At 40.6% G+C, this 26,367-nt stretch overlaps 1 protein-coding gene and 1 pseudogene across 2 annotated transcripts in view; one reads left to right on the forward strand and one right to left on the reverse strand.

Annotated features, from left to right (window-relative positions):
* Window positions 1–26,367, forward strand: part of LOC306999666 (complement C3-like) — a 64,558-nt gene that overhangs the window by 16,228 nt on the left and 21,963 nt on the right. Inside the window, exons 20-26 of the mRNA XM_079614541.1 lie at window positions 195–407; window positions 525–585; window positions 7,631–7,714; window positions 8,752–8,955; window positions 9,125–9,200; window positions 9,341–9,500; window positions 16,769–16,864. Of these exons, the coding sequence (XP_079470667.1) occupies window positions 195–407; window positions 525–585; window positions 7,631–7,714; window positions 8,752–8,955; window positions 9,125–9,200; window positions 9,341–9,500; window positions 16,769–16,864 (894 nt within the window). The remainder of the gene's footprint in view (window positions 1–194; window positions 408–524; window positions 586–7,630; window positions 7,715–8,751; window positions 8,956–9,124; window positions 9,201–9,340; window positions 9,501–16,768; window positions 16,865–26,367) is intronic.
* Window positions 19,206–21,311, reverse strand: LOC306999670 (annotated as a pseudogene). Its single transcript has one exon. The product of its transcript is annotated as an uncharacterized misc_RNA (transcript).

Here is a 26,367-nt window from a genome sequence, read left to right on the forward strand (position 1 = left end):
AATACTTTAAGATTTATGTTATACATTAAAACCATGTTCATCATAATAACAATTTCTACTGGAGTCAAATCATAGACATATCAGAAATATCTTCTGTCATCACACATTTTATATTCATTTGAAATACATTTACTTTGGAGGAAGTTTCCTCTAGATATTGAAGAGATTTATGTTTCTCTCTCCTGTTTTCACAGGTGCGTGTGGAGTTTATGGAGACAGAACATGTTTGCAGCTTTGCCAGTAAGAAAGGCAAATACAGAACAACAGTAACCGTTGACAAAGACTCCAGCAGAGCGGTTTCATATGTGATTATTCCCATGACTCTGGGAGATCACATGATTGAGGTGAAAGCTTCAGCATATGATTCTGTCCAAACTGATGGAGTGAGAAAGACCCTGAAGGTGGTGGTACGTCTGATGGCATTTCTGTCAATTTTGATTTGGTCATTCATTAATATAATAATCATTAGATGTTTGCCATATTTGAATAGATAAACTCTCTCTCTCTCTCTTTCTCTCCTTCAGTCTGAGGGTGTGCTGATGCCATTACACAGACAAAACGTGGAGCTCAATCCTGTTAAGGGTGGTGAGATTTACTGTGAACCATACAATTACATTACTGTGTTATACTAAGTAGCGTACCGTGGGGTTTCAGCAGAGGTGGGTAATCCAGGGGCCAAAGAGTAAAAACCCTGCCATATGTTTATTCCACTCATAAACTCAGTCAGCTGATTTCACTAATTAGTTCTCTCTCCTGTCTGAATGAGCAAATCCAGGTGATTGGAACAAAATACTGAGGAGGACTTTTACTTTCTGAACCTGGACTTTACACCTCTGCATAGCAATGCCACATATCAGCCAAGAGCAAAGAAATAAACCAGAACTGGACATTATCGTAGCCAAAAAAATATGTGTATATTAAGGCCACATTTACACATAGCCGGTTATTTAGAGAAACTAATATTTCCCCCCCCCTCCGTTTTTTAAAATAATAACATCGTGCACACAACCCGCATAAATACGCCGTCGAGTGCCATCATAACTATGCTAAACCTATGGGCGGCAGTGTAGGGAGAAGGATAAAGCCATGCAAGCCAATCAGAATCCTCAGAATTGACCAGAGAGAACCTAAAACCCCGTTTCTCCCAGTTGACACGACAACATATAACCGGCGTTTTCAGAAATCTCCACTTTGGCCGGAGTTTTTAGAAATAATTGTTTTCTGGGATAAAAACTGCGTTTTCGTGTAAATGACAGGCCAAAACGCAGAGAAATATCTGCGTTTTCCCATCGTGTAAACGGGGCCTAAATATGGTGTCATTTCAGCCACAACCTTAGATGAAATCAACTGAAGAGAAAAGAAGACATTAAATCTGTGAAGATCTCAGCAGAGGAGGAATAAACAACTCCACAAACAGCATTACCAGCTTCACTTATTATTACCAGACTGACTTTATTTCTGTCAGACCTCTACAAAAGTTTTATTGAGAATTAACAGAGGTTTAACTCTGTGTTTCATTTAAAGTCACCATAACAGGGATTAGTGATTCCATTATTTAGGCTCTTAACTCTTTATTACATATTTTGTTATTTATGACTGTTACATTGTGTATGTTAAAACACATTTGCATCAGCAAAGAAAGCTAAAGTGAAATGAGATCAGGTGATGTTGATTATCTGTTTATGGTTTTATAATCATCATGAACTAGACTGATTCACTGGTGTATTTTAATCTAACAATTATGTTGTCACATTAATATTATTTTATACTCTGTATTACTGCAGCATGAGATGCAACAATATTAGTGATGGCCGGTTCGTGAACGAATCGTTCTTTTGAACCGGTTCTTTTCAGTGAACCGGTTGAACCAGTACACTAAATCGGACTGAATCGTTTAAAACAGTTCGCGTCTTGCGTTAGCGCTGATCAATCAATAAATAAAAAGTTACTCACTTTTCATTCCTGACAGTCCCTCCGACTTGAAATAAACAATATCCCGGAGAAGAATATGTTACTCCAGTAACTCCAACAGTTTAATGAACTGAACTGAGACATGTTATGTTGTCCTGAGAGAGAAAGTGATGAGCATTGAGGCAGCACTGAATGAGCAGCTGAGCATACATAGACTGACTGAGCATGCGTAAACAACACAGAGGTGTTCGACTCAGTCGGTGTATGACATAAAAGTATCGCGAGAGCAATTACAGAGCAGATAGGCTCTATATAGGCTTGTTTGAGATGCGCCTTGCCTCGCCTGAAATGTATGCGAGAGTAGGCGGCTGCAGTGAGGGGAGGAGTGAAAAAAGTGCAGGCAAGACGGACAGTTCTCTCTTCTCTCAGTGGATCTGACACCTGTGAGATCAAAGATGGATATCGCGGGATTCACGGGATTCACGCTCGTGCACAGTGTTGCTAATAAACTGGATGTAATTTAAGTTCTGTTGCTTAAATATGAAAATAAATATAATGAACAAGACACCCAAATCACTTGTTAGGCTATATAATCCCATTCCAAATACGTGTTTATCAATCTTTTTTTTCTTTCTTTATGTGTTTATATATATTTTAATTACATAATCACATAATCCATATAGAGATCGCACTGTCAGAGAGTTTGGGAATATTCACAGATCATTTATACACATAAAACATGATATCAGAGTTTTAATATCAAACATTTTAAAAGAGAACATTACATCATGGTTGTTTAAACCAATTATCATTAAGCTGTGTCGTCAGCAAGTCGTTTCCCATCATGCTTTTGATCCGCGCAGTCGGTGGAGAGCAACTGCGCGCAACTGCAGAATCCGACAGGTGTGCCTTGCGCTCGCGAGAGATTTTTGACATACGTCAGCATGACATCAGAGCCAGGCGGAACGCAGTCGGACACATTTCTAACCGGCATGCATCTCGCGGTGATCACCGGTGATCGGTTCTGCGCAGATTTTGCTCATCTCAAACAAGCCTTATGCCTTCTAACGCTCTCGCGGTATTTTGATGTCATAGCGCTCGTCGGACTCGGTCTGCGAAATCTAATCACCACCACCACCAGTAGGCTACATACACACTCACGGACTGAACCGAAAACTGTAGGCTTGTTTGAGATGTGCAAAATCTGCGCAGAACCGATCACCGGTGATCACCGCGAGATGCATGCCGGTTAGAAATGTGTCCGACTGCGTTCCGCCTGGCTCTGATGTCATGCTGACGTATGTCAAAAATCTCTCGCGAGCGCAAGGCACACCTGTCGGATTCTGCAGTCGAGCGCAGTTGCTCTCCACCGACTGCGCGGATCAAAAGCATGATGGGAAACGACTTGCTGACGACACAGCTTAATGCTCATTGGCTTAAACAACCGTGATGTATTGTTCTTTTTTTAAATGTTTGAATTTAAAACTCTGATTTCGTGTTTTTATGTGTATAAATTATGTGTGAGTATTCCCAAACTCTCTGACAGTGCGATCGCTATGGATTATGTGATTATGTCATTTTTGTAAAAAAATAAAAATAAATAAATATATATATATAGGCCATATATAAAAACACGTCTGTAGTAAAGAAACAAATGATTGATAAACACGTAGCCTATTTGGAGTGGGATTGAATAAGTGTTTTGGGTGTCTTGTTCATTACATTTATTTTCATATAAAAGCAACAGAACTTAAATTACATCCAGTTGATTAGCAACACTGTGCACGAGCGTGAATTCCGTGAATCCCGCGATATCCATCTTTGATCTCACAGCTGTCAGATCCACTAAGAGAGAACTGTCCGGCTTGCCTGCGCTTTTTTCACTCCTCCCCTCACTGCAGCCGCCTACTCTCGCATACAATTCAGGCGAGGCAAGGCGCATCTCAAACAAGCCTAATTTCTTTCGGACGCGTCTGACATACTGAGATTAACCGATGAGCTCATTGAGCTGAGACACAGTGAGCAATGAGCATGCGTGCCGGACGACATGCATGCTACTTTATTATTCGGTTGCAAACCAAAAAGGTTTACAAAATAAAACAAATTGGAAATGTTTATGACTTAATTACTTTATTATCACTGTATGAGTTTTTGAAACAACTTGTGGAGCGAAAGTATTAAATTGTTTATTTAAAAAAGAAAATCTTGTCTTATATGACAATGAATGAACTGATGGTGTGCTTCTGAATAACCAACTATGAGCACTGGTGATTGAGGACTTGAATGAATGAGGCGGCGAATGTGGCGAAATGTAGTTTATTTAAACAATTAAGTCAAACATGAAAATTAATTGTACTATTGTGAATGCAGGTTATATTGTAAGTTTTTTTTTATGAGCTGCATCCTGTAAAAAGTTGATGAAGACTATAGTTTATTAACTAGCCTATATTTAAGATATGTAAAACATCCACGTTTGAACATTATAGTGCCTGTATTGGACAATTAAGTTGCTAAACTGATTATGATGATTATTATTTAATTGCGTTATTTACAAATTACTTTATTTAAATGTGTTTAAGTGTATGATCTGTATCGGGCTACCGGTGGGATGAAAGAATTTACGTCATTACGTCACGCTGAATGACGTCATTGCGTGATGACGTAAGCGAACTGGTGAACGAGTTTTTTTGAACCGGTTCATTGAAACGAACTGTCCGAAAGACTGTTTGTTTGAGAACATAGCAAACACTGCATACCATTCAAAATGATGGTGAGTGTCGGCGTGCTCTTAAAATGAGTTGAAAACAACACAACCTGTAAAAAGAGATGTTAAAAATTACACATGTTGTGTAGATTTTAACACATGTAGTGTGTGTGCGCTCAGGGACAACACATGTTGTGTAGATTTTAACACATGTAGTGTGTGTGTGCTCAGGGACAACACATGTTGTGTATATTTTAACACACGTTGTGTGTGTGTGCTCAGGGACAACACATGTTGTGTAGATTTTAACACACGTTGTGTGTGTGCTCAGGGACAACATATGTTGTGTCAAATTTAACACACAACCTGTGTCGATTCTTAACACATCTGTGTTTATAAGGACTACACATTTTGTGTTAACTTTAACACAGCTAATGTGTTATTCCTCTTACACAGAAGTGTGTAAAAAAGAAAAAGTTTTTCTTCAAAAAGAAAAAGTTTTTCTTCAAAAAGAAAAAGGTTTTCTTCAAAAAGAAAAAGTTTTTCTTCAAAAAGAAAAAGTTTTTCTTCAAAAAGAAAAAGGTTTTCTTCAAAAAGAAAAAGGTTTTCTTCAAAAAGAAAAAGGTTTTCTTCAAAAAGAAAAAGGTTTTCTTCAAAAAGAAAAAAAACTGAAGTCAAAGCTTTTCAATTGTGACAAGTGTCCTGATGCACAATGTACCGTTTCACGGTCAAAATCCCCCGCATGATCGAGGATGTGCTGGAAAAGCTTGACCAGCTCAGCTCTTTTGTCATGGACCGTGCCCAGCCCACCAACCTGGAGTTAAAGTCCCATCTCACCTGAGAGACCCGCGGCAGCCGCCTTGGGAGAATGTGTAAAAAAATTTCAAAATGCAGACAATTCTCCCAGATTCGCTAAACAAATCTTGCAATTCTTCACCCTGAGACATCACAAGATTTAATGTGTGTGCATAACAGTGCACAAAAAGAGCCTGAGGAATGCCTGTACCCCATTAAGTCCAGATGCCATTACAGCGGCTCCCTCATAACACTGTGCCACTAACTTTGTTTTGCAATCGTATCGCCCAACGCTTCAAGTACTGAAGCTGCTAGATCATGAGCTCTTTTTTTTTCCTGTGACATCCTCAAACTTTAAAAATCTTTATTTTACTCCAATGTCAGTAACATACCGGAGTACAAATGACAGCTGTGCAGTGTTGCTGCAATCGGTGGTCTCATCCACCATAACTGCGACAAACTTGGTGTTGACAATATCTTTTTTGATGGGATCATTTAGCACCTCGGCAACAGCATTTATGAGATTGTTCTGAATTTTCCCCGATGTTCCCATAAAAACGGTGGCCGTGGCAAGGTGGTGTCGCAAGTCAGCATATTCTGATAGCAGATACAGTAACTCCAAGTAATTACCTCGTTTCAGGGACTCATTCCCCTCGTCATGTCCCTGAAAGACAAGTCTTGCTGTCCCAAAAAGATGACACAATCAATGAGGCGCTTCAGTATGTCTCGGTTTTTCTTCACTCTCTCATTGTGCATGCTTGTCTCTCGTCTCCGCTGGTCATCCAGCTGCAAATCCACCCTGGACTCACCAAAGGTCTTCAAATGTACCACCGTCGTGAGGTGACGCTCGGATGCCTGGTGTTTGATAGCTGCCTTGGTGAAGCTATTAAGGCTGTTAAAACCTGTGCTGTTCCATATCCCCTCACTGGTATTACAAAGCAAACACGGCCAGCAAAATAGCTTGTTCCGCTCAGTGCTAGCTGTTAGCCATAGCGGTCGTAGTTACCCTCAGTGAAGTGCCGCAAACTACTTTTTCCGGCCTTGGTCAACCCATCCAGCTTAGCTATAGATCGTTCTTTTAAAATGATCTCTTTCTTCTCTCCAAACGAACGCCTTGAAAAAAGGCACACGAGATCAAAAACAGGATTGGTGAGAGGTGTGAAGGCAGCGGCCATAGCTCAGTTCACTGACATTGCTCACAACCCGCCAAAATTTCAAACGGTTGATGACATCACCGGGGGCTAGCACCGACACACTGCGCATCAGTTTTATTGGCTAATGATAGACGTCAGTAGCCTGGGAAAACCCAGACCCTCTCAGTTGTAACTGAGTAAGGGTCTGGCAAAGCTCCATAGACAATTCATTTCCACAGGGGCGTCACCAACGGACGTCGGATAGATCTAAAACCAATCAGAGCGATGAATGACATGACGTATGCAGAGCGACGGAGAAACATCTCGAGACTCTCAGCAATTCTCTGTTTGTGTTAACGAAAATGACCATTTTAAATCGCTTGAAACAGACGCGATAGCTGATTCGAACGAGTGATGTTGTGATGTTCCACGGCGGCATCCATGTCTGTAATGTACAAAATCTGCGTCACCGTCTCTGCTCTGTCGTCATCGTGTAAAACGTTTCTGATTGGTGCCGCGATTTCGGCGGATTGGAAATGGGTTTCAATGGGCTCTTTGCCAGATCCACTTGCAGAGCAAATCTAAATTTGCCGGAAGTGGTCTGGGTTTTCCCAGGCTAAGACGTCAGTCAAATATCTGATCAAATGGGAAATGGCAGCTTCAACGGAAGGCTAGCTATACTAGTGCTGGTCCACGGAGCTGTGATGCGTTTAGATGACCATATGGAAAATCCAGCTCAGCCTCACAAAAAATAATCATATTCTTTCTGGAAATATAATCGTAAAAATGAAAAAAATATATTTGATATAGCAGCAGGGAAGGCCCTGATGGCCCTGATAGCCCACCTCTGGTTTTATTCCATTATACAACATTACACACATTGTACTTTAAGCCAAATATGAAAAAAAAAAAAAAAATCTGAATAGCATTATAGTTCAAGTTAATCAAGACACCAGAATGAACTCCTACACTTTTGTAGCTACTCCTACTCCTACTCTTACTCCCCAAAAGCGCACAAAATTTTACCAACTCATTACTCTTCCTTCATCTTCCTCTTTGTCTCTGTTCTTCATCCCAAATGGAACAGGGGAGAAACCTATAATTTTTAGAGCTGACATACCTGAGGATCGGGTTCCAGACACTCCTGCTAACACCTACGTCACAATTACTGGTAAGGAAAAATGTTTTCACGAATGTGTAACATCCATCTACTCCTCCAGGAGTTTTTGTATACTTGTATGAAGATTGTTCCACAGTACTTAAAGGTACAATATGTAAGAATTGTGTAATCAAATATCCAAAAATCACTTGCACAATGTGATATATCCTGCAGTTGTGTACTTACAATATCCCAAAACTTCCCAAAAATTTTTAATTTCAGAGAAATTCCAATTTTAAATAATTTCCGTCTAGGAAAACCTGTTCACTCGTCGCCTGTCACTGACGTAATATCAGCGTTATCCCTGGTTTCCGCTCAAGTACTGCCATATTAACCATGGCGACAGACGTGGACAACTGCGTAGTGCGTAACGTCTAGCTGCACGATGTTGTTGTTTCGTTCAAACATTATGGACCATGGCAGGCAGACTTTGGGAAAAAAGGAAAACTAAAACGAGGATCAAAATCAGCGTGGCATTGTCGAGATGCCGAGAGCTCCACGTCCGTGACAAACTTTTCACTGTCATATGGTAGGGGGTGCTATTACACATCCTCTGAAAGAGTACTGAATATCCTGATTAAAGCACATGCGAGAAAGATGCAGAAACATGCAATCTCATTTCATATGCATATTTAAAATAATATGATCATCAACATGAAACAGCAAATTAATCAAAACTGCCTAATGTTACTGAATGAAATCAACCCAGGGTGAGCAACAGGACTGTGAAGCTTTAGGGCTGTTGATGGACTCGATCTTCTCCATCTGTGTTTAGATAATTGTACTGAATTTAGTCTTAGCTTTTTGCTCAAAATATGGCTTTTTTTATGAAACTTACCCACATTCAAGTGTTGATGAAAAAAGAATGCATGAAGATAGAATTAAAACATTTTATTTTATTTTTGGGAAAATGCTCAAAAACGCTGTGTATCCTGCATTAAACTTAAATAATTTTCAACGGTGCAGATCCAAATAGTGTCAAAATGTTAAATACTAAATATTACATCCTGTCAAAGATAATGGAAACTAAATTCTCACCCTCCTTCCAGGTGAAGAGATCTCTCAGACAGTCGAGCAGGCCATCAGTGGAGACTTCATGGCTCGCCTTATTGTCCAGCCCCGTGGTAATGGAGAGGAGACTATGATCTACATGACTCTACCTGTCATTGCCACTCATTATCTGGACAGCACCAATCAGTGGGAGACTGTTGGCATGAACCGCCGTAATGAAGCCATTAAACATATCAGCACAGGTCAGCAGGACAAATATAAGGTCAATTCAGGTTGACTGGGACACATTTTGCCATTAAGATGACTAGGAAAAGTGTCCCAATCAACCTGAATTCACCCCTGAAGAAAATGAAATAAAAACCAAAAAGCACTCTCAAAGATGTTCTCATGAAAAATGTTGTTTGTATTAAGGTTATCGGCAGCAGTTGAGTTACCGTAAATTGGATGGATCCTACGCTGCCTTTGTATCCATGCCGGCCAGCACATGGTAAAGTCGTTTTTGTTTCATTGCATGCCTGATTTCTCTTGTCTTACATATTTTATTGAACTTTTTTTTTTTTGTAAAAAAATAATTATTACTTTGTTTTTAATTTGATGCATTTAAATCTTTCTGTTTGTCTGTCAAAGGCTGACTGCATATGTGGCTAAAGTCTTCGCCATGGCCAGTAACTTAATTGTTATAGAGGAACATGTGATCTGCAGCGCCCTCAAGTGGCTGGTTCTCCACAAACAACTGGCAGACGGCTCCTTTAAAGAGGATTCACCTGTAATTCATGGAGAGATGGTGGTAAGTTGAATGTGGCCGGTTTGTGTTCACCTGTGTCCAGAAAAGAATTATGAAATAATCCAGAACCAGGTATTTATTTATCTGTGGTTGTCAGTAGTAACACATTAAATACTCACTATAGTGAACTAACACTGTAAAAAAGTAAAATTGTACAAAAACGGTCAATAGGTGCGTTTCCATTACAGATTTGCGCAATGTCGATAAACTATTGCGAAATGGCGGCGTTTCCATTAACCATTGTTATGCGACTAAAGCGTAATTTTCCTTATTTTTTTATTTGGGCGTTTCTCCCTCATTTCTGCATCGAGGTCTTGGTTGTGTAATTTCTTTGAGGTTTAGAATCCAGTATTCCTGTAATTCTTTTGTCTTTTATGAATTTAATAAAGAACTCTGTCTCGTCTTCTGTCCAAACACTCCATGTCATTACGTCAGGTGACTGTAAATGTGTAAAAACTGTTTCTATTGCAGTTTTGCAAAATATATATTTTTCGAATTGCCCGAAAAACCACCTCATGCAAGCGTTAAAACTTGTTTTGCAATAAATGGGAGTTTTTGCGAAAATTACGTGTTTCCATTAAGCATATTTTCAATTTGCGCAATTTGAAGGGTAATGGAAACACTGCTAATGACTGTCAGCAATGGCTGCCAAACAAAATCCATAAAATATCCTGATTGAAGTAAAGTGCAAAAGTCTTTTACAGAAATTTTCATTAAACGTCTTAACAGAAATGTGCTTCTTAACATAAATTTTTGCTAACAAACACATTCACTGTAAAAAGTGAATCTCTTGCAGTGAACTACATGTATGATTTACTGTGACTATACGCCACTGCATCTGCAACTACACAGTTACTGTCTGTTAAATAAAGCAAGATCAGATCAGATGATGTTAGTTATTTTTAGTGATGATAGTCATCATGTAGTGCAGTGTTTCCCAACCCTGCTCCGGAAGGACCCCCAACACTGCACGTTTTCTTTGTCTCCCTAATCAAACACACCTGATTTCATTTCATTTCATTTGGCCCTTTGGCTCCTCAACTTACTCTGTAAACTCAGGCTTTGATCTTAAGCTATGATTACTCCACGAGCGAGTGCACATACCAAAGTGACGTTGGCACCGAACAACCAATCGCGTTCGATATGGATAGAGTGAGAGCGATATATTTTTCCGCGGAGGAGCAAGAGAAAATCATTCAGAATTATTTAAACATGTATTTCAAGCTCGAAGCAATAACCTCCACAGCCACTCGATACAGAGTGTTGGTTTCATCTGCCCAATCTCTGTGTATCCGCCGTCGTTCTGGTCCCTTTATTCTTCCACTCACCTTGTGCCAGTTTGTGGTCCCCAGTACGGCTAGCAGCCGTTTCAGTTCTTGCGTGGTGGGGCTGAATTCTTTACAAAAGGTGACCAGCTCAGTTGAAAACTTCACCCGCGTCATCTTGATTCGGCAAATGGGCCATGGCTTCTTTCATATCAGTCACTATCCAGGGTCTGAAGACCATCATCGGCCCTTAAGCCCCCGCTACCTCTGCCGTGAAGCTGTGCTTTTCTTGTTTTAGCTGTGATCTTGTTTTTATCTTTATCACGGCCCCTGCACCTTCCGGATCGGGGGTATCGGGGATCGACTCAGAATCCTCATCCTCTTCCTGTTCTGCTGCACCGTGGGAGGTGGAGGAAGCTGGCTGCTCTTGTGCTGCCCCTTGCGCTTGTGCTGGTGCTGGTCTTCTAGGCGGAGAGCAATCGAGGTCAGGGTTCAGTTTCAGGGTTTCGGCTCCGCCACGGGATAGTGATGATTGTACGCCTGTGGGAAAACAGAAACACACTGTTCGTTAGTCGGTTCGGGTGGTGCAGACACACAGACAGATTTTTCACACGTTTCATTTTTTCCCTCATTTTCAGTCCTACATGCTAATTCTTTCTGCATTTGTTTTCGTTCTCTTTTATCTGCTTCTTCAAGCAACAACCTTTCTGTTTCTCATTGCCCTGTTCAACTGATTCCCGCACCACCTTTAATCTCGTGTGGCATTCAATGTTCCCTCCCTGGGAAAATCATGATGTTTGATATGCTTCTCTATATTCTGCATACTCTTCTGCCCGTCATTTTTTCTCATTTGACAGAAAACCGGTGTATCATACTTGGCAAGCATGCTTTGAGACTTCCCCATACTCCAGTGTGCCACTCCTTTGGCACAGTTGGCATGCTGGTGAGTCTACCAAGCCCCAGCGGTGTAGGTTGGATGGGCTAGGTAGAAGATCGTACACCAGACTGATGAGGAACTTGATACGCAGTGGTTCAGAGCTCCACAACTCTGTCCAGGTAATCTTGCGCTGATCGGCATTCTCCCACCTAGTCCAGGCGCCTTGCTGTTGCATACCGACCATATTGGTCAGGCAGTCTTCCTCCATCCTCTGTCCGCAACTCGTCCTGCACTAACTGATGCTTCTCCCTCCCTCTTGCTTTGTCATAACGTGGCTTAGGAAAACTGCCCAGGCCTGCACGTCCCACTGCCACGTTGTCCACCAAGACACCATGCCTCCATGCCTCAGCCGCGCCTCCGCTCTTTCCACCTCTACCTGAGCCTGCCAGTTCCTTCCCATCTTAACGCAGATTCCAGCTGAGGAGACTTTGGCATCAGATGAATCTACATCAAGACCTCCCTGGTACGAGTGACCTTGAACTCATCGGACAAGCTGCTGATGGGAAGCTGCATCTTGGTGGAATGGCCATAGAGGGCGATGCTACTCAGGGATCGTGAGACCCCTAACCCCCTCCTGAGCAACTGACTAATGGTTCTCTCTAGTGCTTCTACCGCTGTCATGGGTACCTCGTATACGAGAAGGGGCCAAAGAAGCATACACTTACTACCAGCTTCACTTAAAACTAACCAGATTTACTTCATTTAATTTCCGTTTTAATGAAATCATATTTTGTATTTTAAAGTCACCATGATGGTGGTTAGCGTTTGCTTCAGTTGTGCTCTTGACCCTTGATTATTTAATTTAAAATTGTCTGTGACTGCTTGAAATCAGACAAAGATAGGCCTAAACAGGTTCACCAACAAAGTATATTGACAACTCAGTCAAATCAGAAAAATTAACACTTATCCAATAGTCCTTGATCAAATAGTCCATGTCTGAGAAGTATTGTCCTTATGCGTGGATCCTTAATCCTTGAGCCCAAAAAGTTATTAAAAATTGTCCAGAAAAAATGGTTATAATCCTCCAAAAGTGATGAAAATAGCAAAAAAAACAAGGCTTCTCTTGAACCTCGATGGGTAATTAATCCATGAACTAATTTAAAGGAGAAAGCTAAACATACCAGTCTGCTTAGTTCAAACAGGTTCACCTAACATCCATGCCCCTTCCCCACTCCTGGCTTGGCCTTTTCTCTAAACAAGGCCTTCCTTCCTCCAAGGAGCTTTCCTGTCAAAATAAAAGTCCATTTAGCCAACTACAGGATGTTTCTGCACCAAACATAAAAGTCCCACATCCAAAAGATAGAGAACTAGAGGCCTGAAACCAATTGAATCATACCCATACTTATTTTACCGTATTTTATCCTCCTTCACATTTGTAAAATAAAGTAGGCTATGTGTATTTCTCTTAGCCTTAATATAGAGGTGTCACAGTGTCAGTGACCTTTTTTGGAGCAATACCTCCGCGATATCCTCTAGATCGAGTCAAAATGGGTTACAGTATGCAGTGGAGGGATATATTCAAAATATAAAAATATGCAATGAAAGAGACACAATTATTATCGAGGCTAATGCTTACCGGTCTCAAACGAAATCTGAGAAACCCCATGACCTGTACCTCAAATGCAACCAGCACAGCCTTGTGGACCAGTCATGCTCTTGCACTGCCGGTTAATTTCTCTTTCATATGTTATGGTCTAGTATTGTCTATTGCGAGTAGCTATTTTGTTAAAATACAAGGGTATGTTAGCTAGCTAAACCTACATGTGCGTCAAAGCCATTCAAAGCTAACTAACATTTCTCCGTTGTTTTGAGAATAGCCGTTTTGAGAATCAGAATCAGAATGTTTTATTTCCATTGTTGATGAACAGAATTCACAAATAGGAAATTGCTTTGGCTTAAAAGGTCCATAACAGATAATATAATAAAATTAAATAGATAAAACAAAATATAAGGCATTCAGATATCCATTTTATTTTATTATACTATCTGTTATGCACCTTTAACTAAGCCAAAGCTATTTCCTAGTTGTGAATTATGTTAATCAATGGATATAAAACATTCTGATTCTGAAAACAGCTAATACTAATAACATAACTAATAACATTAATAACTAATGCTAGTGTCCGATTTACAAACGCCGTGGGCGCACCGCTTCACCATCTTGCTTGGAGTCAATGTTTGTCGGACCTGCTCACATAGTAACGGTTGCTATGATGTGTGATCGGACAATGGCCGTTTTGGGGGAGGGGCCGGCGAGAGGTCAATTGCCTGAATCCCTGATATTATTCGGTGTCTAATGCTTTGATTATATAGGACTTGTGGTTTTAAAATGTAATATTATTCAATCAAACTAAATATCCAGATAATCAGATCATCTCTGAGCATAAAACAAGCTGCAAAAAATCCAGTTGCATAATTTATTAAGGCGAGACACTACAGGTGAATAGGGTAATATTTTTAACTAGCAGATATCACCATGAAACTTTCCCAGTTGATTAAATACATTAAGATGAGAAAAAATGTATTACAAGTTTTCTGTAATTTAATGTTTAAATATGCAAATTAGGCATTATCTAATTAAATATGCGCTAATTTGCCTATATTTTAAAAATGAAATCTCAGAATTGGATAAAGCCAGGTTCAACATTCTTTTTTCATTGTGTTTACATATTAGATGGGAAAAAATTACAGAGGGATTTATGGATATCTACTTTTGTTATCCTGTAAATCAGAATATACTGTCAATGGCCTTAAAAAAAATGTTTTCGCCATGTTTTTTGGAATAAAATGTTACATAAATCAGGCTAGGAATAATAATATTTATTATTTACAAATATTTAATATTTACAAATCCCTCTGTTATTGTCTTCATAATATAACTAGGTACAAGACTGGAAAGTTTGGTGTGTATAGGTGCTACTGAAGAGGAGATTTCGGACTTTTTGAGAAAAAGGCATTTAAAGATTTGTAATGTAAAAAAATCATACTTTTTTAGTGGAAACAACTATTTACTGACACAATATCTTATCAAATCATTAGCAACAACAATACAAACCACCTAAATCACATCAAAACTTATAAACAGCATTTATGGCCTTCAACTGAGCAGAAAAACAGTAAAAAACACACATCTAAATGTCAGAGCGCGTCACGTGATGCATCTGAACCAATCAGGTTGTCAGAAATTGACATCAGCCAATGAGATTTCGCTTTTAGGGTTAAATGCCCATTTTACTTTCACGATTGGTTACTGATTAAAAGAAAATGGCCATATTTGGATCTGACAGCATTGTACAGAAGAGAGAGAGCTTTCCAGACGTGTTCATGATTAAAAGGAGGCAGAGAGAGATCGCGGAGCAGCGCGTTTATTAAGAACGGCAACTTTTGTTGAATTTCAGAGAAATCTACAGACGCAAATAAACAAAGTGTAGTAAAATAAAGACCTAAATGTGTATTTTGGACTTTTTTTCACCACAAGTCTGAAAGAAGACATGTTATTGAAGACAAATAGCCCAAAATTTCAAAATTGACCAGTGAAAAAAACCTGATGTTTTTGCCTGCCGTGTCTCGCCTTAATGCCGCAATGCATGCTGGGAGATATGGGTGAGTTTTGATTGGTGGTAATCAGCATGCACTGCAGCATGAAGCATTTCATTGATGTCACCATTGTTGAGAGACATACACTGATTATTGATGGCTAAGTAATAATGTACAGTAAATCGTTTAAAGCACTAATGTTTTCAAAATACTTTATTTTATTTGATAAACACCATTGCACTCATGCTGTAAAAAGAAATGGCTTCTATTATGAAAAAACATTAAAAACATAAGTTCTATATAATCCTGACATCACATTGCTGTACTGGGTTTACTGGGATGGGTTAATGAGCTGATGAGTTGAATCAGGTGTGTTTGATTTGGGAGACAAAGAAAACGTGCAGTGTTGGGGGTCCTTCAGGAGCAGAATTGAGCTAATTAAGTAATTGAGCGATGATTGACCGTTATTAAATCACTAAAGGAGAAAATTACTATTATTAAGTCACCATTATGATGATCAGTGTGTGTTTTTGTTGGGCTTTTTACCCTTTAAGGTGCTGTGTGTAACTTTTTCACTCTGCTAAAGCATAACAAATGCCATAATATGTTTGCATATATTGAGGAAACATGCTAAGTGTCAGTAATAGGTACTGTAGTCCAATTAAAAATATATCGGAGATCGTTGTTTCTCCCAACCCCTGTTCTTCAGACTGGATGGCACTCACACAGGTTTTCAGGTTGAGCACACACAACAGGAACGAGCGCAATGGACAATGAAAGTTGTCGAAGTGCAGTATCACAGACCAAAATAAAACAAACATTAGAGCCTGGAAACACATATTTCAAAGTAAAATAACTGGCTGTAAAAGTGTTTTTCAGAGAAACGAGAATGTGAACATCATGTTTCCTAAAAATATGCAAACATATTATGGTATATGTATACTTGCTATGCTTTGAAAAAAATGACATACTGCCCCTTAAAGGGTCAAGAGCCCAACTAAAGATTCTGCTTTTTAACATCAGGTGTCTTTAATAATGCTCAATCATCATTCAATTAATCACTTAATTATCTCATTAACTTTAACACTCTTTAGTGTTACTTATAACACTCTTAGTGTGGACACATATGTACACTGAGGAGTGTTAATTTAATACTGGGGATTTTGCTGTGTATTATTACAAAAAGCTACACAGTTCTTGCTAATTTGCTCCCAAATGTAAGATTGTTGTATCATAATAGTAGAATAAGTACTCCTTATTTCTAAAATAATTACAGTATAAATTATGTGTTAATTCTCCTGGTTGTTACCCCTTTATTGCCAAAACTTTATATATTGTCCCCTTAGCTTATACGCATGTACTTTATAGGTAAACTATAATTACTGAAAGTTACGCTGTAAATTCGTTTTACTTACACGGTACTTTCCGGGCTGCAAATTCAAGCGTTACCTCACATTGTTTTTGAATGATTAAAGCACACACACAATATGATTGTTTTGTGATATAGTCTGTTTATGTGTGCTTTATTCCAGGGTGAGATACGAGGCAGAGATGCTGATGTCTCTCTGACGGCCTTTGTTGTGATTGCGATGCAAGAGGGCAGAGAGATCTGTGCTGGATCAGTTCCTGTAAGTTCATTTGTTTCACCTCCAGTGGCCGCTCGTGGATTTCTAAAATAGAGGAAGCTCAGTAATTGTGCTTGGATCCTCTACCAAAATATTTTTTAAATATTATTAACTGCTTTCAAATGTGTTTTTGAGTCACATTCACATTCTGAGATCTGAAATGAAATGAATAACAGATCATTTTATTAACATTAAATTGTCCTTTTAAATCGTCCTTCTCCACCTCAACATTTTGGGTAAGCTGCGGCTCCCTTGCCTCTCCTGAAGAGCCGCCACTATTCACCATGTGCAGGTTTAGTGCTTCAAACTCTTATTTCCCCCTGAATCAATGGCAATGTAAACGCAGCTAAACCTGGATGTCACTTCATCTTTTAGTGGTTAATACTGTTCAATGCACACACAGTTCATTCATTTACAGGCACCAAAAATTCAGTAGTGGAAATAAAAACAATTGTATCATAGACATAATTAAGCAATATATTTTGGAAATTAGACCAAAATATCACAACCTGCAACAGCTTGACTCATAAATGGACTGATTTTATAGAATTAATAAGCTTTCTAAAATCCATAAAGTGACTCCATAATAAAGTGACTTTTATAATTATTAGTGGACAAGGCAACACTTTGAATCATCTTCCCAAGCATAAACCAAACACCTCTTTCAAGATCTTTCAAGATCAAGAACATATTTGGTTGCTAATTTTACTTTGGTCAAAAAATGGTAAATACCAACGGGGTTAAATGATTCAAACGTTGCAGTCTGTGAGCACGTGGCCACAGAGTCAATGCAAGCAAAATGTTTATATATGACTTCATTACTGTCCATTCGACTGTATCATTTATGGACCCTTATGACAAAGTTAATCTAAAGAATTGTGATGGGTGAAATCATACAGGTGTAAAGTCCCGTCTGAATTCGAACCAATGAGGGCAGTCGAACAGCGGGGAAGGTCTTTGCGCGTTACTGTCTTCCTTTTACGCAACAAAACAAGATTAAATGGAACACAATTCTCATATGTATTTTCTCGTTATTTCATCTGACTCCATAAATGAAAGGGTTTTAATGATATCTGGGCATCATTAAAATATGAACGAATATTGATTATTCTTAGACTCTTGTTTATATTTTACCCGTTAGGATCAGGACACTATGTCGCTTTGAGTTCCTTTATCAGGTCTCCGGCACAAGCGTTCAGTCCTGAAGGTCAGGAGCAGAGGCAATGGCTAAATATCTAGGATTTTGGCATAATCTTTACACGCAACAATCAAAGATATCTTCAGTAGCCCTCATGAATGCCCTTCAGGGGCTTAATTTAACCGTTTTTACCTTGGTAGGTTTTGGCCACCATTAAAGACGCCAGCAGATTAATTTTACTTCTCTTTAATGGCTTTGGATTGGCCAAGCCCGCGATGGTTCACGTGCACTTACTTAAGGTAACATTAAATTAGAACAGAAGTCGTCGGAAGCGTCCAAGCTAGATTAATCAACCGTATAGGTCCTAGACGGACAAACTCATCCTCTCACTCAAGCAGCCTGCAAACTTTCCTGATATCAGTTATTAGCCGTCGCTAATGTCTCTGAAGCAGCCTTGTGGTAACATACGAATCCGTTAATCTTATTTGGGAAAAAACAAGTCTCAAGAGTCGTTCAGAATAAAATCAAACGTTTACGATTTATTGACCAGGTAATGAAATAATAATTCAAAGTCCAATTCAAAAGATAAAATCATCAGTTTAAGCATATCGTATCAGAAATCACAGAATTTGTAGAGATTATTACCTGTCAACAAAATTACACACATCGCGTGTGGGCAGTCAACCTACAGACTCCCAGAACCTTTTGCTTCTTTTCCTTATAAACCCAGAAATCCACCAAATGGTGGTGTTTGTCATTATAATTAGATTTCAGACCCCTATTGAGGGGTTCGCCAATGTGAGATCAAAATTAGCAACCAAATGGCTTCTTGGTACTTGTAGCAGTGAATACTTATTTACATACAGGAGGTAGTTTGAATGGAAGATCAGGGGGTTGCACACCTTCAGAGGATACATCACAATTTTCATATCTTAGAACTTCTTTTAGCTTTTCATTATGATTGGGAGAGTGAGACCATTTTACCAGGCGCACTGAGACACTTTAAATGAGACCAAACACATATAGTTACATTTTTCATACACACACAACATTGCATAGGTTTTCAGTGTATTTCAGGTGAGGAGGAGGGGGTTGAAGGGAGAGATGGTGTGTGTGGGTGTGTGTGTGGTGTGAGCTGTGTCCTGTTGCATATGCGAGATTCAGTTCAAGTGTAAATTCCCAAAAGGGCCTTTTGTTTCACCTAGGGGGCGCTCAGACGAACTGGCACCAGCCTTACAGTTTCCCCCATTTGGCACCGTGGGCCATTCACAGGGTTGCGGTGTCACTTCAGTCTTTGTAAGGTGGGCAGTTTTAAGGGGCTGAGAGTCAGGATAGTGTTGGTGGATGCTTTAACCGATCTGATGAGATGTCGGAAATAGCAGCATTGGAATAGCGTGAAGGAGAAGATGAGTGCGCTTCCAACCGCACAACCTCGAAGTACCCAGTCCCACCAGATGTATGCCGTCTGTGCCGATCGGGTAGACGAGCTGGACAGGATCTGTGCAGTCTTTCGCGCCAAGTTTGTCTCCACTTGTGCTTGAGTGAGGTGGTACTCTGTTTGGAGGATGATATTCTGTACCAGCTCCATAGTGTCGACCAAAGCCTGTGTTCCATGTTCATAAAACGTGTCCTCCCACCACGGGAAGACCTCGGCGTCCTTTGGCATCCTTCCGAGGATGTCGATCTGGCCCATAGAAAAGTCCTCTGTCACCTCCAAGCAAAAGGAGTGATTAGCAGGACAGGTCAGTCCTCCATATGTGAACGAATTCATCTCACTGATGACGCACCACTGTGTATGAGACACTTGAACAGCATTTGAATGGCCATGCAACGATTCAACATTTATGAGCTTGCTATCATTGGAAGAAAAAGGTTGCAATGTATTACATGTACAGACAACATAATTGTGAGTTTCATGACAACAAGTGCGACTGGTAAATAAGGTCTCATTACCCTTCAAAGTCATATACCCAGTGAGGTGGTCCCATTTGATTACCTGATCTTTAATTACCATGCCAATGGAGCGAATAGTAGTGGAATTTGGATAAACTTGATCTGGGTGGATTAAAGGAAAAGTGGCAAAAAACCCAATACAACCAATACATTCATTCCCAGTATACATCATAATTGTGGAAAATAGTTCCGAATACTTGACATTTTTCATTTTTTTCTGAAGAGAACCATCTATGTAAATCTAAAACCTCAATTAAATCATTCAAAACATGTCTTGGGGTCTGGTGAAGACGGAGGTCTAAAATTTCCTGCCTTGTGGCAGTAAATAAATCTTGTGCATATGACCTGCAGGCTAAGTCACGCTCGATGGTACGGGTCTGATTGAACAATGTGTGGCTTATCGTTAGAAGCGCCTGCGCCTCGGAACGAACCGCTTTGATAATGTTATCATTGCTATTGGTGATGTGTTGAAAGCCAGTGGCCATCTGATCTGTCAACCATGTGGAGAATTGGGATTGTTTGGTTATCTTGTATGTGTTGGCTGCTGAATTAATTGATCCGAACAAGCCGGCTATATTGCCGAGCAAGTCTCGTTTTGAGCGAGCAGGTGGAATTTGGACAGCAAGTCTGTCTTTGTAATCAGAAATTAAATCATCGATTCGTGACTGTAACCATGCATACGACTCATCATTATCACTACAATGTTTTGTATATGCAGAGAGTATGTTGGAAATGTTGTAAGTTACATGTGTCATTACTAAATTTACATCATGTAATAAAGTTTTGTTAATGTTTCCTCTAATCAGTCCACCAGGAGGAATTGAGTGCAATTCTGGACACTTTTTGGGTTTAGTGTATCCACAGGTGGTTAAATTAAAACAATATGTAACAGTCCATGAGCAGTTGTGTGGATTGGTGTAATTGTCTATGTTATGTGAACATTCTCCGACACAATATGTTCCTTCTTTTCGGTTGGTCCATACAAAAGTTTTTGGTTTCGGCTCGTTAGGTGTGTATGATGAGAGATCGTACACTAACTCTTTGAACCTGAGGTGCGTGTCATTATGCGTTTCTGTATGTGTACACCTATATGTTGCAGGTTCCAAATGTTTAACATAATAGCACAATTTTGGATCTATGCCATTGTTGTTGTTTTCGTGTAAAGTGTGCATACTGCCTATTGTGTCGCCTGGATCTATTTTAAGTTGATACCAGGCAGTGAGGTTGTGCATGAATTTTGGTGCTCTAGTGTATCCTGAAATGTTTTTGATAGGTGGGTGGGTGTTACCTGTACTACAGCAAATTTGTGGTGTGCAATTTGGATCCGGTACTATACCGGGGGGCCATGTAGCTGTCTCTTTAGGTGCGACTGTGATTTTTTGTGTGGATGGCCCCTTGGAGTATTTCCACACCCACCTCCCACATTTCAGGTTGTGTGTGAGTGAAATCCTTTGGCCCAGTCTGATGCACGTGGGCCCAGACACTTTCCTTTCATCCGGCCTCCATGGGATCGCTGCAGTCGACCTGGAAGGCAGGAAGAGAAGACAGTGACAGTTATTTATTTATTCTGTGTACCTTTAAATGATTTGCACTGAGACATGTGATACCATCGCAGTTTCCCTTTTACGGTTGTGGCCACACAGCTATTGCATATAGCTTTAATTTCATATGGGCCATGCCATCGGGGTGTGAATGCACCTTGCTTCACAAAAACGCGTATCATTACCATGTCTCCTTCTGAGAACTTCACCTCAGAGTTTGGGTTGAATTGTGCATCATTTGTTAAGTCTGATTGCTGTTGTTTCAGAGCAGCGTGTGTATGTAGCACTTCCAGCCTCTCTCGTAATTGCTTTAGCACTGACTGTTGTGTTGCAATCACGAGGGGCCCCAGGTCTGCTGGGGTAATTTCTGGGTCTATGGGCAGCTTCATGACTCTTCCAGTCATGAGTTCAAATGGACTGATACCTGTGGCTTTTGAAGGAGTTGCCCGCAGTATTGTTAACACTGTGGGTAAGGCATCAATCCATTGGTTTTTGTGTTGTGCTACCTGTTTCGAGATGCTTTCTTTTATGGTGCGATTACAACGTTCCACCATGCCTGAGCTCTGTGGTTGATATGGGACGTGAAACCTTTGTTTGATGTTCAGCATCTGGCATAGGTTTTTCATCACCTGACCTGTGAAGTGTGTGCCCTGGTCAGACTCAATTTGAATTGGTGCTCCCCAGAGTGGGAGGATTTGGTTCGCTACCACACGTGCCACTGTGTTTGCACTGTTATTGCGAGTAGGAATAGCTTCAACCCATTTTGAGAATTTGTCAATTATTACCAGGCAATAACGATATCCCCCTTTGGCACTGGGTAGTGGGCCTATAAAATCCAATTGGAGTGACTCCCAAGGCCCTTTGGGTGGCTCTGGTCTACACAGCTTTGTACGGCCAGGCTTACCTTGGTTGATGGTGGCACATACGATGCATGTGTCACACCACCTTTGAATGTCTGATGCCATTTGTGGCCACCAAAAATTATTTTGTATCAGCTGTTGTGTTTTTGGAGCTGATACGTGTGCATACTCGTGGTACAACTTTATCACTGGTTTCTGGAGGGCTTCTGGAACAACATATTTATCGTCTCTTAAAATCATGCCTTCAGTGACCTTGACTAGATGGTCCTGCTGCAGGTGCGGTGTCAGCTCTCCATCAGAACTCCACAGTTCTTGTTGGTACTGTTTCAAGTCAATAGGAGTAGTCTGAATCGCACTCACAGCAGGGACAATCAGTCTGTCAGGCTTCCACTCATCTCCCTTTTGTGCTGCTAATTTGGCTAATTGATCTGCGATGTTGTTGTTTTTCTCGTGTTCGTCTGGATTTTTGCTGATGTGCGCGCGCACTTTGACGACGGAGAGTGAGGAATCGCGTGTTTTAACCTCCTGCCAAATTGAAGTTATGATGTTAAAATGTTTGATCGGTGTCCCGGCAGATGTGAGGAATTTTCTCAACTGCCACTGTGCCATAAAATCATGGACTGCACCAAATGCGTATCGGCTATCAGTGTATACACACAGCGGCTCGTGATGTGATCTGATTGCTTCGAGTAATGCAATGAGTTCAGCTTCTTGCGCAGATGTGTTTTCGGATAGTTTGATTAGCAATTGGTTAGTTTCTGAATTGGGAGAGTGAGGGGTCCACACCGCACACCCTGCGTGGAATTTGCCATCATGCCAATACCGGGAACCGTCAATGTACACCTGTGTCTGATTCGGAAGTTCTTGGTCATGAACCGGGCTCTGTGCTTCCTGTTTAGGTTGGCATGTGTGTGGGTGGCCCTCTACATCTCCCAATAAATGAGGTAATATTCGATCGTTAACTGTCGTGATGTCACGTGCCTGTATGTCGGCTAGCCATCTTGCTAACCTTTGCGACGAAACACCTTTTATTCGGCCCTGCAACAACATTTGTACTGGCGTGTGCACTGTATGCACAACGATAGGTTGAAAACCTACAATCGGTTCAGATGCTGTCAACATCCAGTGAACCGCCAGCACGTGCTGAGTGCACGGGTCGAATCCCTGTTCGATCGTGGATTTTTTTCGGCTGTAATAGGCTATCGGACGCAATTTTCCCCCATGATCTTGAGCTAAAACGCCACTTAGTGTGTTTTCGTTCGCATCCACTTGTAAGTGGAAGGATTTTTTGGGGTTGGGCAGGCCGAGAGCGGGGGCACAGCACAAGTTTTCTTTTAGACTCGTAAAAGCTTGTTCGTGTTCCTCTGTCCATTCGAGGACGTCAGAGGGTTTTGATTTTCCTTTTAAGAGGGAGTATAATGGCGTGACGACGTTTGCAAAGTCTGGTATGAAATCTCTTAAGTAGTTTGCTGTTCCCAGCACTTTCTGTAATGAGTTTAGCGTGTGCGGTCGGGGCAATTCAGCGATGCATTTCCGCCTGTCATCGGTTAATGCTCGATGGCTTTGCGTAATCGTGTAACCCAAGTACTGATCCTCGATTTGAGCAATCTGGGCTTTTTCTTTGTTCAATTTGAAGCCAGCTTTACCGAGTGTTAACAGTACTTCGTCAACGAGTAGCAAATGATCATCAAGTGATCCCTCGGTCGCGATAAGTATATCGTCTACGTAATGAATTACGTTTCCGGTCCCTGTTAGTGGATTTAGCGTGTCTTCTAATGCTCTGTGAAAAATCGCAGGACTGTTATGGAGGCCTTGTGGCATTCGCTCCCAAGTATACTGGATTTGATTCACAGTGAAGGCCAATTTCCACTGATCAGTGCGTTTGATTGGGATGGACCAGAAACCGTTCTTTACGTCGAGCACCGTAAACCAAGTCGCTTGTGTTGAAATTTGCGATAATAACGTTGATGGATTTGCCACTATAGGTGTAGCCTTGGGCAAAACTTTGTTAAGACGCTGATAATCAATACAGAGACGCCATTTACCGTTCGATTTTGGTACTGGTAAACACGGAGAGTTTGTGGTCGAACTACATCGTCGGACTATTCCTCTGGTTTCAAGTTGGTGTACAATTTCATGAACAGCTGACTCGGCTTCTGGTTTGATGCGGTATTGTTTTTGTGGGGGAGGGGGCTCCCCCTCAATGCACACAACAAAGTCAATGAGGCCACAGTCATGTTCATGAGTAGCCCAAATGCTATCGTGTTTGTTTACCATCTGTTGAATCGGATCTGTGGTGGATATGGACATAATGCTCGGTAGGCTTTTTGGGATGCATTTTTTTACAGTTTTTTCTGTTTTCAACTCAATTTGCTTTTCAAAGCAGTGAATTACAAAGCCATACTTCCGCATAATGTCCATTCCCAGCACAGTCCCTTCACTGTTATTAGGTAAATACCAGAGGGATTCTTTCAATACAGTCACGCCTAAATCTAGTTCAATTGGCTGTGTTTTTGTCGCAATCATTAACGTGTCGCCGATGCCTTTGACCTGAATTGTTTCGTTGGTTAAAGGAAATGGAATGTCTGTACAGGAGCAAGATGCACCAGAATCAATAAGTACGTCTGCTAATCGGCCTCCTAAATTAGCTCTTATTTTTATTCGGTTTCCGCTCTTAATTATGCTCCCTACGGCGATGGAGGCCACGTATCCCTATTGGTGATGGTAATTTTCAGTCGTTCCGCTCACGTTGTGGGCCGCGCCATTTTGGTTGTTTTGTTTTTTAAATTCATTGATGAAATTCACGAATTGTTTCAACAGCTCAGAGTCGTCGCTAGAGGGCGCTTTTTTGTACTGGTTTGCTTGTTCTCTTAAATCTCTTTCTCTTCTTTGACAATCTTTAGTTAGATGGTTAGACTTTTTGCAATAATGGCATATAATTTTGCTTGGAGATCTTTGGTTAAATTTGTGTGGGCTGTTCCCTTCTGTTAACCATTGTGCGGACGCAACGCTGCGGGGTTTTGATCTCCATCTGGTTTCTATTCTTGAACCCCAGTCTACTATTGCTCTAAACGTGTTTTCGGCCGGATCGACGCCATTTGATAAAGCCTTTTGAACTGGGATGCCGGCATTGTTTTTAACAAGTTGTAGTAACGCGTCATGGTTGCGGTCTGCATTTTCTAGGCCTGAATGTTCCCTGTATGTTACCCATAACCGTTCAGCGTACGTTTCAAATAACTCGTTGCCTGTTTGTTTGATCTCTAATATCTTGCTCCAATCTGCATGTGACGGTCCCCTCATGTCTAATAATGCTTGTTTTAGACGCTCGTAGATCCCTTCGTCGGTTTCGTCATTTACTCGGTTCATTATGTTGCCGGATTTCATTTCTGTGGTTAGTTTCGGTCTGAGCTCCTCAGGGATAGTGAGGAGAGCTATTTGCCATACATCTTGTTGTGGAAAATTACTCAATATTAAAACCTGGATGAAGGAGACAAAGTCGATTCTCAAGAGATTAAACAAAGTATTTTATTTCATGCATGAAATAAGACGTTCCCACACAGACAGCGTCTGATATGAGAAGGTCCATGGCATTCTCACGCAGAGAGCATCTGACATGAGAAGGCGAAGGCTAGTCCCTTTCGCCAAGGTTATATACCCTAACACACCCTGTGTAAAAAATCCTTTGTTACCTTAAATGGATATGTCTTAACTCATTATCTCATGTCCAACCCAAATTCTAACTGGTCTGAGCAACGTCATGTCTGCAAAAGTTTCCTGTTTCTTAGCTGCTGCTCTTGTTCACACATCTTGTCTATCTTTAGTTCGATCAAAGCTGCACACACACACTTTTCACACATAGTCTTCACATGACCCAGTGAAACATTTTGTTCCTTCAAGCTTGTTCTAACCTTATGCATTTCTAAAAAAGCTTGATTTTATATCTTTAATAATGTGCTTTTGATTATATTCTTTTAAATGCTTATGAGTAAAAATGAATCTTCATCGTTAATAAAA

This window comes from Phoxinus phoxinus, assembly GCF_949152265.1.
Source record: "Phoxinus phoxinus genome assembly, chromosome: 6".
Lineage (NCBI taxonomy): Eukaryota > Metazoa > Chordata > Actinopteri > Cypriniformes > Leuciscidae > Phoxinus > Phoxinus phoxinus.